The following is a 15,149-nucleotide window of genomic DNA, read 5'->3' as shown; positions in this document are numbered from 1 at the left end:
ATTCTTGGGTAAGGGGATCCGCGGGTCTTTCAAGAAAAAGCCTGAAGTGGGCAGTGTGGGAGGGAGATAATTACCAGTATTAGCCCTGAGACCAATTTCACTAGTAAGAGCTGTAGGTCATCCTATTAAACTTTCTCTTCCAAGTTTTCCCTCAGGAAGAGGCCCATAAGAACCATGAAGGAGCTGCCTCCTAAATATATATGAAGAGGATCTGAGTGGCAAAGCAGGTGGGTTGTAGGGACATGGAGATGAATCACCCAGGTTCTCTTCCAATGAAGGACTTGTTTCTGGGCGTGCCAGGAGAGTGATCAGTGGCCATCCTTCAGCTGTCACACCAGTAATAGAGTGAGCCATGTCCAATTACTGATCAAGGTGGAAATATATAGACCTGGCTATTTCAATCTAACACAGCACACCTCTAAAGGGTCATTTTAACTCCAGACCTCCCCAATTCTCTGTCTGCTGAATCCTGCTTCCATCACCTCATTTCCACAGCTGTTAATCCCAAAGAACTCCTTAGCAAACACCCTACACTCTTAAGTCTCAATGTCTCCTTCCTAGAGATCCCAACTTAGTAACACAGCTCCCAGCTTGCTATTGGACCATGGTAGAGACTGAGCCTGATGTGGAATACCAAATGAACATGTGATCTGAGATACCTACAACTTACTAGATATTAGCTCATTCATCAAACCATAAAATGGGTATCGTGTGTAGCAGTTCTCCATCTTCAAGTGGAAGTAATAATACAAGATCATCCATGACAAGGTCTAGAGAATATAAATACATTTCATGAGTGTATGGTTTAGACTAGCAGGGCTCCTGTTGTTCCTGCATTTATAACCTCTCTTTCAACCTACATCTATGGCCTCAGTGGGAGTTCCCTGGGATCAAATTACTGAAGATGGGAATTTTGAGCCAAGTGTAGCAATATTTCCACACAGAAATCTGGCACAGGTCAGAAGAAGACTCCTAGATAATTGCATCCTGCAGGACTGGCCTAGAAAGGAAGGAAACTCCTGATGGGAAAGAACTTTGAATGGTACACCTGATTGTTCATTTTCCTGGAAAGAAGGATGGCCAGAGGTATAGATTTGCATTTGTATTAGTTTTCTAGGGGCTGCTATGCTGAAAGTACCATAAACAAGTTGGCTTAAATAATGGAAATTTATCATCTCACAGTTTTGGAAGTTAGAGGTCTAAAATCAAGCTGTTAGCAGAGTTGGTTCGTTATGAAGGCTGGGGGGAAGAATCTGTTCTAGGTCTCTTTCCTGGGATTGTAGGTAGCATTCTTCTCCCTGTGTCTCTTCATATAGTCTTCACTCCAGTGTGTGCCCGTGTTCAAATTTCACCTTTTCAGGAAGACATCAGCCATACTGGATTAGGGCCCATCCTAACGACCTCAGTTTAACTTGATTACCTTTGTATTCTGAAGTACTGCATGAAGCAGGGGAAGAAAAGGTGAGGTGATATGGGGAAGAAAGTATACCAGCAAATTCCACACTCCCTCTTCCCCAGACCCAGCAGAGAAGCAAGAGAAATCAATCCAGTGGGGACATTCCTTTAGCCTTCCTCTTTTTGAGTGTGAGTAAGGACTCATGAAGGCATGTAAGCCAGGCCTTCCTGCTTTTATCTCATCCTCTCTTAGCCAGCCAGTGTTTTAATGACCTGTTCCAATTTTCTATCAAAATACTGCTCTTAGGATATCTCTCTGCCCATTGCTAGACATTATGGGCTATAAACTGATTTTGTTGGTCTGAAGAAATGACAGTCAGCTGTCTCAATTAGTGTAGTATCTTCTTTTCCAGTTCTTTCCTAACGCTTTGATCATTTGCATCTACCAGCAGATAAGCCAAGCCTAGTCCAGAGTCCATGGCTACTCCTGTCAGCATCCGTTTGTAACCGATGGAGCTGCCAGTATCAGCTTGACTTGCCAGTTATGTTCAAGTCTTTCCCACCAGAGAACCTGTAGTCTCTGTGTCTTTTGTTGACAGATAGAACGGTTTTTGGAACATATTTTTTAATTTATTTTAGAGAGAGAGATCGAGAATGTGGGGGTGGGGAGGCAGAGGGAGAGAGAGAATCCTGAAGCAGACTTCCTGCTTAGCGCAGAGCCCAATATGGGGCTAAACTTCAGGATCTCAAGATCATGACCTGAACCAAAATCAAGAGTCTGCTGCTCAACCAATGGGACCCCCTAGGCACACGAGTTAGAACACTTTGTATTGGCATTTTGTGCCTCAGTGGGTGCAAGAGGACTATGTCCAGATTCAGCCTATCTCTAAACTGCCCCCAATGTTTATTTATTTCATGGACGTAGGTGACTGCCTTCCATCAGGGTGGTAGCCTTCCAAACAGGATATGGTCCATTCACCTTGGAACTGTCATCCATAAACCAAGCAGCTGAGGGCTCTTTATAGGGCACTGCCCATCTGACAATAGAATCCCGCAAGGCCTTATGCAGTTCCAAAGTCAGTCCTATGGGAAAAGAGGCTCCTCGTTGTATTTCCTTGCACTTCCCAGGTGGCAGGATCCCAAGTAAACCATTTCCATTTTATTATGAAATTTTGGGGGCACTTCCATCCTTATTAGAGTATTTCACCAATATTACTCTAGACGTTATGGGTATTTCCGCTTTCAGCATCATTTTATGTCCTTCAACCACCAGGATAGCTTCCATTAATATCTAATAACAAAATAGTAAATACTTTTCAAATGGAAATTCTCTTGGCCAAAGTCCCAGTAGGCATTGCAGGGAAGCACTTACAGGCTTTTGTTCTAAGTCCTATCCTTGGCTCCACACAGGGCTCTCAACACAGAGAATTTGTCCCTACCAGCCTTCTAGCTTCCATTCCACACTGCATGGCTCAGGCAATCCTACTGGTTCTCATTTAGGATGTCCAATTAACCTTACCTGCAGGACTGATTTACGTGTCTTCTGTTTTACAATACTAAGGGAGATGTTCCTCAGTCAGGTACAATGTCTACTGCCCAAATATAATCAGTTTAAAAAGACAGACCCACTTCACATAAAGCTTATTCAAGCATACCAGTTCTCCTATAAAGTTTTACCATAATTCATCAACTCATATGTTCCTAACTATAGTCTCTATTAGGATTTATCCACAGGTTTTGATTTTATAATATGAGGTAGGGAAGTGTTCCCCACCCATACAGAATGTCAATTCTCATATAAAACATTCAGTCAAGTTGAGAGAACTTCTTTACATAATACGTGATTAAACATTGTATCTTTCATAATCCTATCAACCATTACAGTTTTAGATTATCTCAACCCAATTGTAGCCCAAATCAGGGCTTCACCCATGGGCTTTGGTATCACATTATGTGGGACTCCCATATTGAGGAATCATGGAAACTTCTTTTCCCCAACCCCTGGTCATTTTAACCACTCTTGTGCAAAAGGCTTTGAGTCCCCAGTGAGAGGTCAAGCCATGGGACCCTGGCCCTTCGGTCAATTTTTTGTCTCAAATAATCTACCTAACCACAGTTCTCAAGCTATTGCTGGTTAGGTTTCTCATGTAATCTTTATCTTCTGACTTTTTACCTTTCTCCAAATAGGGTTAAAATAGAGCAGGACTTGTTTGGGGATCCTTTAATGTTTGGGGGCCAGTGAGGGGGTCCCTTTGGACTGCCCAACCTTAGGTAGTACTGTATTAAAACCTTTGTTTAACCCCATTAATATCTGTTTTATTAATCCCATTTTTAAGTAACCATCTAAAGATTTCCACCCTGTTGAGACAAATTTTGTGGCTTTCCCTTTCCCCCCTCTTTAATTTGTTCCTATCAATATCCATTCTATTAACTTTATTTCTTAATAACCATTTAAAAATTTCTATTTTTTGCAAAGAATACTTTCTCTCTCCCTTTCGCCGCTCCCCAATCTCTTGTTAATTAACTTTATGTTTTTATTAGCATCTGCTAGACTCATGGGGAAAGTTGAGAGAGAAAATTAGAGGAGGCTTCCCAACCCGCTTTTTGCTTTTGCAACAATTTAAGGTTATATGGAAGGCCCATGTGAAAGAGCACGCCCTAAACACAGCATTTACTGTGACCCAGGTGATGGGCATATTCAGTGGGTGAATCTTATGGTCATCATAAAGCCAATCCTACACAACTTGTATATGAAGCATATCAGCGGCCTCACCTTGGGTGTTCCACTTGGCATATCTAGAGGGAAATGGATAATCCATCTTTCTAGGGTAAACAGACTTTACAGTGGATTTTACTCAGTCCACCAGGCTAACTGTTCCCTCAAGAGTAACCCCCAGTACATCTCGATCATTTGCCATCTGTAATTGTTCCATAGTGAGCTGTGGGTCCTGTATCAACCCAAACGTGCTCTTCCATTCTTCAGCATTCAAAATGAAAAATGTAGCCCCTAGAGGAGTTATTCTCACAATCCATTCAAGTAGAAGGCTTTTAAGGAAGCTGATGATACCAAACTACAAGATAAAACAGTTCCTTCACACTATGCCCCCTGGTTCCAGTGGTTTCATGGTTTTTCTGACACCAACTTTGACTATTTTGTTGATGATTAGATGTCCTAAAGGGACTTTTCTTTTATTCCTGAAAAATTTTTTTGTCCTGGGGTGGGTGTAGTTGGGCAGCTCTGAAGCTGGTGGCCCAAACTCAGACTCAATGAAATGACTTTGGTCTAGCATCAATGTCTGACCCAGAATTGCTCTCTTCTCTTTTCAGTTTAGCAGTTACAAATAACAATAACCAAGAGTTTAAAAACAAAATTCAACTGAGTAAATTTTAGGATCTAATTGGCTTTATGCAATGATTCATTATCTAGCAGCATCCTATCTAGCAAATAGATAGGAGCTCTGAAAAGCTGTATAAAATGGAAGGATTTTATAGGAATAAATGGGGAGGGGCAATCAGCAAAAAAAAGAAAAGAAAGAAAGGATTATTTCAGGCAAAGTCACCATCTCTTAGGGGAAAGAGCAAGATATCTTTTTATTTTTTTCCCAAAACTTGCTGATACTATTCTCTTGCCCCTCTGCCTGCTTCTAACTCTTATTCGCTACTCATGACATTTTCTTTGGTTGTTTATTTTTAAAAGATTTTATTTATTTGAGAGAGAGAGAGAGAACAAACAGAGGCAGAGGGAGAAGCAGACTCCCCACTGAGCAGGGAGCCAGATATGGAACTCCGTCCCAGGACCCTGGGATCATGACTCAAGCCAAAGGCAGACACTTAACTGACTGAGACACCCAAGCACCCCAGAGTCGGCAATCTTAATAGGTAGATTACCTCATCTTCCTTTGGAGGATGGAGAGGCCCGTGCGATAGATTACCTCATTGGTCCTGACCAAAAAATCCTGACTGACTGTTAAGGCTATGTATCTGGGAGAGATTGAAACTGCAATTAGGTTAGGTATTAAACCCCATTTGGTGACTTTACTTAGCACAAGTGACTCCATTTTGGGTCTCTGGTTTTCCTTTAATCCAAGGGATTGAATATTTTGCCTTTTTCCTTATTAGCTTGTATTTCGTTGTGTATTCAGTGAACCAGCTCTTCAGAAGTTGGATCCATTACTAAATTCCATTGGCATCTTGTACCTTTAGCCCCTGACTATAGGGCAACTGCTGCTCTAGACCATGGGTGACTGTGTGGCCACACAGAAATCAAAGGTTCTTCATCCCTCACCTTTTCATCCTTTCTCTTCTAAAACCACATGTTTCTGCAAGCCAGGACCAATCTAGCAAATCCCACTTCACTGACACCAGCTCCTTTAAGGTTCTGAATAGCCAGTTTCAACATAGGGAGAAATATAAGTTAATTAAGCTGATTCATCAAGATTAGAAAAAACTGGAGAGTATGTTAACTCTTAAATAAGTTGAATATTTCATCATCAGCTGGCCATGGGTACTACCAAAAATTCAAGGAAAAAATAATTACAGTCTTAAACAAACACTTCTAAAGACTAGAAAGGAAAGAACACTCCATAAAAATGTCATATGTTTAGCATGACTCTGATATCAAGAAAGGAAAATTAAAAGGCAATATCACTCATTGACGTAAATTAGAGGGAAAAAAATCTCACCATTGTCTTTATAGACACAGAAAAAACATTAGTTAATTTTTTTTATTATGGAGTAAAAATCTTAAACTAGGAATAAAAGGAAATTTTCTTTTTTTAAAAAAAGATTTTATTTATTTATTTGACACAGAGAGAGAGATCACAAGTAGGCAGAGAGGCAGGCAGAGAGAGAGGAGGAAGCAGGAGTTCATGACCTCAGCTGAAGGCAGAGGCTTAACCCACTGAGCCACCCAGGCACCCCAAAAGGAAATTTTCTTAATCTTTAAATGATACAGGGCATCTGGGTGGCTCAGTCTGTTAAGACTCTGACTCCTGATTGTGGCTCAAGTCATAATCTCAGGTTGGGGAGATCAAGCCCCATATTGGGCTCTGTGCTGGGCACGGAGCCTGCTTAAGATTCTCTCTCTCCTTTTCCCCCTACCCCACCTCCCCAGCCCTGCTCACATGTGCAAGTGCATGTGCACACACCCACATACACGTGTTCTCTCTCAGTAAATAAACAAAAATAAAAAGCTTTAAATGATGTGAAAACATTTACAGCAAAACACTTACTTGTAAGATGTTAAAATATTTCCTCTAAAATTAGAAACAAGACAAAAGCCCACTTTAGTATCTACTTAATATTGTACTGTAGGTTTTGGCTAGCATTATAAGTTAAAGAAATACAAGTCATGTGGATAGCAGAGGAAGAAGCAAAGTTGTTATTATTTGCATGTGATGTTAAGGAGTACACAGAGAATCCAAAGTACCTGCAGATAAAATGTTATAGTTAAAGATAGTTTAGTAGGGTTGCAGAATTTGAAAAATCAATACCAAATTAGTGTATTTTACAAATGGAACAAAAAGAAATTGACATTTTAAATCGAGATGTGCTTTACAATCATAAAAAACCAAGTAGCTAGGAATAAGTATAACTGATGAAGTGTAAGACCTATGTTGGGGAAATTACATAATTTTATAAAGAGATATTAAGATGACTTACATAAATGGAAAAATATATAATATTTGTGAATCAGAAGATTGAATATTTTAAAGTTATCAATTCTCTTCTCCCCCAAGTCATTACTTTAAACATTATAACATTACTGTGACATTACTTAGAAATTTGTATGAAAGAATAAAAGTCAATAATAGCTAGGAAGCTATTAAAAAGAAAAAAGAACAGGAAGAAGAAACCTGCCCTGGGGAGTTGCATTCTTGGTTTAGGCTCTTGTATTGATCTCAGGGTTATTAGATCAAGCCCTACATTGGGCTCTAAGCTCAGAGTGGAGTCTGCTTAAGACTCTCTCTGCCCCTATGCTAGTGGGCTCTCTATCTAATAAATAAATAAAGCTTTAAAAAAGAAAAGGGGGGGGTACCTGGGTAGCTCACTCCGTTTAGTGTCTGCCTTTGGCTCAAGTCATGATCTCAGTTCTTGGGATTGAGCCCCGTCTCATCTTCCCTGCTCAGTGGGGAGTCTGTTTCTCCCTCTCCCTCTGCTGCTCCCCCTGCTCATGAGCTCCCTCTCTCTTTCTAATAAGTAAATAAAATATTTATTTATTTATTTTTAAAAGATTTTATTTATTGGGGCGCCTGGGTGGCTCAGTGGATTAAGCCGCTGCCTTCAGCTCAGGTCATGGTCTCGGGTTCCTGGGGTCGAGCCCTGAATCGGGCTCTCTGCTCAACAGGGAGCCTGCTTCCCTTCCTCTCTCTCTGCCTGCTTCTCTGCCTACTTGTGATCTCTGTCTGTCAAATAAATAAATAAAGGCTTGTGATCTCTCTCTCTCTGTGAAATAAATAAATAAAATCTTTTTTAAAAGATTTATTTGACAGACAGAGATCACAAGTAGGCAGAGAGGCAGGCAGAGAGAGAGGAAGGGAAGCAGGCTCCCTGCTGAGCAGAGAGCCCGATTCAGGGCTCGACCCCAGGAACCCGAGACCATGACCTGAGCTGAAGGCAGCGGCTTAATCCACGGAGCCACCCAGGCACCCCAGCTTTATAGGCTTCTTAAGAACAACATTTTATTGAGAGGAATTCTGCCAGTCTTGGAGCAGCAAGGAATAATGAGGCTTACTTTAGTTGTAACCAGAATGACCCTCTATTCCCGATGGCTGAAGAACAGGTATTCAACTCCAAGCGTGTAGGGATCAGATGAACTATGGTTTTTTTGTTTGTTTTTGTTTTCTGGGTTTTTTCTTCAGTGCTTAACATATACATATGATATGGTTTAATAAAATTTCTTTTCTTATGTTTCATTGCTTTATATAGTCACACCTCATACACACTCATCAGTAAAATTCCCTGATGGCCAATACCAAATTTAGAAGGGTCAAACATTGTAAAAGACTGACAAGGAGTTCTAGACCCTGAGGTAAATTTCAGGATGGGTCAGTCCTATTCACTGTGGAGTGCAAGTACTAAGTTCTGTCTAGTTCAGCCTGAGAGGAGGGTGTTTCATGTCTGAGTACTGTCATTAACCACCAAACAGTGAACAAAAGTTCTCTTGGCTTTGGCATTTTCTGTTGCCCTGGAAGGGTTTCTGACCGGTGGGTGGAAGAGAAGACATGAATAATCCAAAATGCATCAACAGCCCCATCCCATTCGTCCATTCCTCAACCTAAAACCCAGTAGATGGCATACCTGGGTGGCTCGGTCTGTTGAGCGTCTGCCTTTGGCTCAGGTCACGAACCTCGCATCCTGAGATCGAGTCCCCAGGTCAGGTTCCTGCTCTGTGAGGAGTCTGCTTCTCTCTCTCCCAATGACCCTCACCCCTGCTTCTGCCCTCACTCCTGCTCTCTCTCTCTCTCTTAATAAATAAAATCTTAAAAAAAATAAAGCCCAGCAGAGGGGAAGCTCTTTGGAAGGGAAGAAGAGGGAAAGTTGGCACAGATGAAGGCTGTGCTACTTCCCAAAGGCCTGATGCTTTAGGCCACACCTAACTAACAGTGCAGAATATGGTCCCACTTTGAAAATGAATGCCAGAAAGAGAAGAGCATCTTGAACTGATGAATCTATCCTGAAATGAATAATGCACGATATGTCAGCTAAGTTGAGTTTAAATAAAACCCCAAAAAGATGCTTTCTAAATATATCTAAAGATATATATGAACATATATATAGCCATCAGAAAGGATGAATACAATCTGCATCGACATAAATGGGACTGGAGGGGATTATGCTGAGTGAAATAAGTCAAGCAGAGAAAGACAATTATACAGTTTCACTCATATGTAGAACATAAGGAATAGCATGGACCACAGGGGAAGGGAGAGAAAACTGAATGGGAAGAAGTCAGAGAGGGAGACAAACCATGAGAGATTCTGGACTCTGGGAAACAAAACAGGGTTACAGAAGGGAGAGGGGTGAGGGGGGGCAGGGTAACCGGGTTACGGGGTAACCGGGTTATGGGTATTAAGGATGGTATGTATTGTGATGAGCACTGGGTGCTATACACAGCCAATGAATCATTGAACACTACCATAAAAACTAATGATGCACTATATGTTGGCTAACTGAACATAATAAAAAATAAAAACATAATTCTAAAAAACCAAAAAACATATGTATATATAAATGTATTTATATATAGAGAGAGTGAGCATCTTGGGAAAATGCGGGATGCTTATTCTGAAATTTTAACTCAAGAATGTGGAAGCCACACAAGTACACAGGTATACTGTCCTCTTAAAAAATCTAGATGGGTATTTAAGGTTCTCAAGTACAAAACCTTTTTAAAAACTTTAATTGCCTAGTATAGTGAACATGTTAGGCAGAGTTTTAGAGACCTACATCTCAAATGGGTTAAGCCGTCATTTATGACCATCTTCATGAAACATGGTTAACTCTGTCTTTCTGGTGATACGGATGAAACATGAAACCAAACTGTTTTACTCACAACAGATAACCAACTAAACTGCATGTACTTGTACAGGTTTATACAAGAGCCATGATGGAACTATATTTGTCATTTTAGATCAGGGTCATAGGCCACCTGCTCACTACGTCTATCCCACCAAACACAAGAGCAGCCATATTTCTATTTAATACAATTATGGTTGGAAATCATATGATGTAAAATAGTTCTTCTGTAAAGTTTAGAAGAAGGGAAGACAAAAAATTCCCATGAAGTAAAAAATAATTCCACAGTGGTCCAGGGCTCCATGAAACCCGAGATAAACTAGTCCTCTAAGGCATTTACGCGGATCCAGTTCACCAAGACCCTTCAGTATGCCTCAAACTGGCTCATCATCATTCTCCTGCTATATTCATAAGCCAGAAATAGTGACCCATTGGCAGGGAGCGCTCTAATCATAGTAGCGGTCAGTCCAGAATATAATGCTGCTATTCCTTCATTTTTCACAATACTTACAAGAGTTCCCAGAAACCCAGCCTGTTTTCCAGACATGGAAAGAACCTGAATTCTGGATTTGATACAATCCACTGGGTAGATGACAAGCCAAAGGCAAATTCCAGCAATTCCACCACTTAACATCAAGGGGACAGGGCCTAGTTCATCTTTCGATCTGCCTGAGGCAAAAAACGATCTACTCAGTTCGTAGCCCCCGAAGAAGAAGAAATAGCCTGGAACTTCTTGAAGGAGAGTGCTGGAGAGTCCTTGGTAGAAGCCCAACGGGCCTTCCTTTCTGAGGATACCTTTCACGACGGACCAGATTGTATTGTGGCTTTTTGCTATTTTCCCCGACCTCTCCATTTCGTACATGGTCTGTAGTCGGCACTTTACAAGCTCAGTGGGGCACAGGGCCAGCGCAGCAAAGGCGGAGGCGAAGGACCCCGCAGTGGCCCTCTGCAGATCACTCAGCTTCGCCTGCCTGTCCAGTCCAACCACTTTCCTCACGAGCTCTTGGCAGAAGCCGTAGCACATGAAGAGGACAGAGTTCTCGGCGACGTAGGCCATCAGCGCAGGGCCGGTTCCCTTGTAGAAGCCCCGCAGGCCCACCTGGGAGTACGTTTGCAGGCAGCAGTCGGCGAGACCCTTGTACAGGCCCGGGAACGTCTGCATCTTCACTTTCACTGTGTCGAAAGGCTGCCCGGTCAGGACACAGGCCGTGCCCCCTACCGCGCCCGCTGTCAGGTCGATGGCGGCCTGGATGGCGGGACTGGACTTCATGTTCCCTCACACTCTCCGGCTGGTCCCTGGGGGAGGCAGCTCTCTGGAGCCCCAGGCAGGTGTCACACCCCAGCCGCCCGTTCTCGACTCTCCCTCCTCGGCGGGAGAAGCCGCTTAACCCCACGCTAGGTCTCGGGCCGCTCTCCCCGCGCCCTGAAATAACCTCCAGCTGGCGGGCTCACGCGGGGCCTCCAGCGCGCCTGCCGCCCGCCGCCGCTGCCGCCGCCGCCACCCGGCCCTCCCGGCTCCCGCCGACCCGGGACACCCGCGGAGTACACACTTTTCTTTTTTCTTTTTCTTTCTTTCTTTCTTTCTTTTTATTTTTTTTTTAATTAAGTTGACTCCACGCTGGAGCCCAACGCCGGTTTGAACTCTTGACCTCACGACAGTGAGATGGAGACTGGAGCTGAGCTCCACAAGAGTCAATTGCTTAACCGACTGAGCCACCCAGGCGCCGCGTAAGTACACACTTTTAATGAATTATAATACAGCGATTGAAAGCTGTTCGCTAAATTCTTGTAATTACAAGAGACACCACTGTTAACAAGCCGGGACAGAAACGCTTTCTTTTTCGGCTAGCCCCCGCCCTCTCCCCAGGTTTCTCACTAGGCAAAACAAAATGGGATAAGCTCCTAGTGGAGCCAGCCTGGGGTCAAAGGTCAAATATACAGCAGCAGATTTAAGACAAGGAAGACAAACCGCTGGGCGGGGAGTGATATTTACATAACAATTGGGGGCTGCTTTTGATCAGAAAACCCTTAAAGTCTCTAGGAGAGCAAGGCCAGTTCTGCAGCGGCTCTTCCCTCGCCCAGCGACGCTGCGGGGTTGGGGGAGGTGCGGGAGAAGAGTGGAGCCTGAAAAAAAAAAAAAAAAGAGTGGAGCCTGAGACCCTCAGATCCGCTCCGCCCTGCCTGTGGTGCTTGGAGAATGGCTACTTTCGCGGCCACATCTCCAAGGATCTGGAGTTGGAGTCCTGGGAGCTGGTGGCCCGAGCCCTCATCATTTCTAGAGTTAGGACATGGCGTTTTACAATTGGCGTGTAAAACAGGTTTTTTTTTTTTTTTTTTTTGACAGACAGAGATCACAAGTAGGCAGAGAAGCAAGCAGAGAGCGAGGAAGGGAAGCAGGCTCCCTGTTGAGCAGAGAGCCCGATGTGGGACTCGATCCCAGGACCCTGAGATCATGACCTGAGCTGAAGGCAGCGGCTTAACCCACTGAACCACCCAGGTGCCCTAAAACAGGTTATTTTTTTAAGCCTCTAAGGAAAGAGCTGTGTGGCTCCAGCGCCCTCTACTGGCGTAAGTTTTGAGGTTCTTGAGAAGTCCTAGAGCCTGAGGCAGCCGCGAAAGATGGGGATATATATAAATGACAACAGGCCCAGCTTCCAAAGCAAGTTGGGGTTTTGGACATTAGCTTGAGGATACACCTGTCAGGACACACTTTTCCCTTCCAGATATATGCTCATAATCCCAGCGTTAGATCGAATTCTCTTAAGGTTTCCATTCTAAAGCTGCATCGGTGTTTTACTTTGAGGGTAAAAATAAAACGGAGGGGGCAGGAGGTAGGCTGAAATGATTCTCCCTTCGTAAAGCTTTCCTTGTTTGATTATCTTTGGCTGTCAATTGGTATATAAAAGTGAGGCACTGAAAAGCAGATGGTGCGTGGATAATTTGCCAACAGGTAGACTTCATCGTAGTAGACTGTTACCTGGCCTTTTCCTCGAAGAATGCCCAAATGTCAGTATTTGATTTCTTTTCTCTGCAACGCATGGTTTTTTCAGAGAATAATCTTGAAATTTCAACTCTTTGTGTGTGGTGTAAGGCCTAGATACTGATTTAATGAGATTGAGAATGGGGGAAGAGGGGTGAGATTACTACAGTAAAGTATATAGATTTTCACATAATTTTCTTGTTTGATCCCATACATTCCTTTATCTGTGCCTGCTTTCTCTTAATTTGAGCCTTTGGTTTAATTTACCTAGAAAATAAACATCTTTGGAATGGGGAAGGCAGAGTCATCCTAGGGAGGGCTAGGGATCCTGGACATCCAACAGCTCTGCATGTACTTCAATGAATCCCATATGTCCAGCCAGGTACCTTTCTCCCTTCTTTGGAAACTTCTAAATGCAAACACTGAGTTTTTCACAGGTTCTGTATCAAGTGGGTTTTTCTTTCTTTGGTATACTACTTTTCAGACATTTAGCATGTAACTTTCTCTAATCCCTGAGTTAATTTGTCAGTCATTCCTCTGCTTTGGCCTTCTGAAAATAGGATGACATTCTTCATTCACTGGCTCATCTATTATTCTTTTTGATTTTGAGATTTTTTTGTTATCTTGGTAAACTTTTTGACAGAAAAAAAGAGCTGTGTGAGAACACTGCCATTTTACACTAGAAAAAGATTTTTAAATTCTTCATGTTGAGGAATAGTTCATAGTTGAGGGATTTTTAAAAAATCATTATACTTTTTTTAAGTAAACTTTACCTCCAATTGGGGTTAGACCTCACCAGCCCAAGATCAGGGGTTGCATGCTCTATGACTGAGCCAGCCAGTTTCCCTGAGAGATTTGGTTTTGTTTTGTTTTGATATTGCCCTCAGGAAAGTCAAGAAGAAGAAAAAAGTATTTTAATATTTATTGTGGAGGCCCTATCAAGTTATCTAGAAGTGTTTTCAATAGTTCAACAACCACTGATTGTCAATTAGTTACATCTCGTTCATTGTTTATTTAAAAAATACATACTGAGTTTTTACAAACACAAGACATACAGGAAACTGCAATAAATCATAAACTGCTTTTGCATTAAGTTCACACATATGTTTTCGAGAAGCCGAATTAGAGATCTGGGCCAGGGATCACAAGGGCATTAATAGGGAAATGGTCTATACCTTAAATTGCCAGACATAATTGCATAAATAGTAGAGATTAATATCAAGTTCTATGATTTTTTTTTTAAGATTTTTTTATTTATTTGACAGCCAGAGATCACAAGTAGATGGAGAGAGAGAGAGAGAGAGAAGCAGGCTCCCCGCTGAGCAGAGAGCCCGATGCGGGATTCGATCCCAGGACCCTGAGATCATGACCTGAGCCGAAGGCAGCGGCTTAACCCACTGAGCCACCCAGGCGCCCCAAGTTCTATGATTTTAACTAAACTGCTGGACTTGGAGAGAAGAAATTCCAGCATGTATTGTATCACTGCCCTAGATAATAGGTAAGCAACTGAAATCTTTTTTATTCTAACCAAAATGATAATGCTTCTTGTTTTAAACTGAAGCACGTCTTCTCAAGGCCAGAACACAATGGCAAAGAATTTCCAGATTTTTAAAAAATATTCTATTTGCTTATTCAACAGAGAGAGACACAGTGAGAGAGGGAACACAAGCAGGGGCAATGGGAGAGAGAGAAGCAGGCTTCCTGATGAGCAGGGAGCCAGATGTGGGGCTTGATGAGGGGGGATCCATTGTAGGGGCACCATGCGGGGGGGCTCTACGTGGGTCTTGATCTCAGGACCCTGGAATCATGACCTCAGCAGAAGGCAAAGGCCTAATGACTGAGACACCCAAGCGCCTGGAATTTCCAGCTTTTCATTGAAGACCACTACCCTTGACAAGATGAATGCCCAAATCACATGCTCCCTAGCTGTTAGACTGACCGGCCAGATAGGATTACTAGAGAAGTAGGGTGTGAGCTAAGGCCTGAATGATAAAAAAGATAAACAGGAGAATATCTGGAGACTGTTCCAGGAAAAGGGAACTGTACCTGCTAAATGAAGCTCTGAGTTGAGAAAGATTGGCATTTGAGGTGCAGAAAAAAAGTCCAGTATGACTGCTGTGTAGTGAGCAGTCTTCCTAGTCTATATTTTCACATAGAACTCTTACTGGGTAATAAAAGATAACCAGAGTTTAAGACACAGTCTTTCAAAGACATGAATATCACAATTTGTCCAAATTTTCATCTCAAATAAAAATTT

The 15,149-nt window shown here is 42.5% G+C and overlaps 1 protein-coding gene across 1 annotated transcript; it reads right to left on the bottom strand.

The window, feature by feature from the left end:
* Positions 1 to 9,696: 9,696 nt before the first annotated feature.
* LOC116585620 (mitochondrial ornithine transporter 2) lies at positions 9,697 to 11,317 on the bottom strand. Its single transcript, XM_032334954.1, has one exon. The coding sequence runs from the start codon at positions 11,180 to 11,182 to the stop codon at positions 10,277 to 10,279; it is 906 nt and encodes a 301-aa protein (XP_032190845.1). The 5' UTR covers positions 11,183 to 11,317; the 3' UTR covers positions 9,697 to 10,276.
* Positions 11,318 to 15,149: the final 3,832 nt, after the last annotated feature.

This window comes from Mustela erminea, chromosome 3 (assembly GCF_009829155.1).
Source record: "Mustela erminea isolate mMusErm1 chromosome 3, mMusErm1.Pri, whole genome shotgun sequence".
In the NCBI taxonomy this organism is placed as follows: domain Eukaryota; kingdom Metazoa; phylum Chordata; class Mammalia; order Carnivora; family Mustelidae; genus Mustela; species Mustela erminea.
Note: the sequence above shows the minus strand (reverse complement) of the source record. Positions and strands in the feature narration are given on the sequence as shown.

Coding starts and splice junctions, on each gene's coding strand:
- LOC116585620 (XM_032334954.1), bottom strand. CDS start 11,182: ATGAAGTCCAGTCCCGCCATCCAGGCCGCCATCGACCTGACAGCGGGC.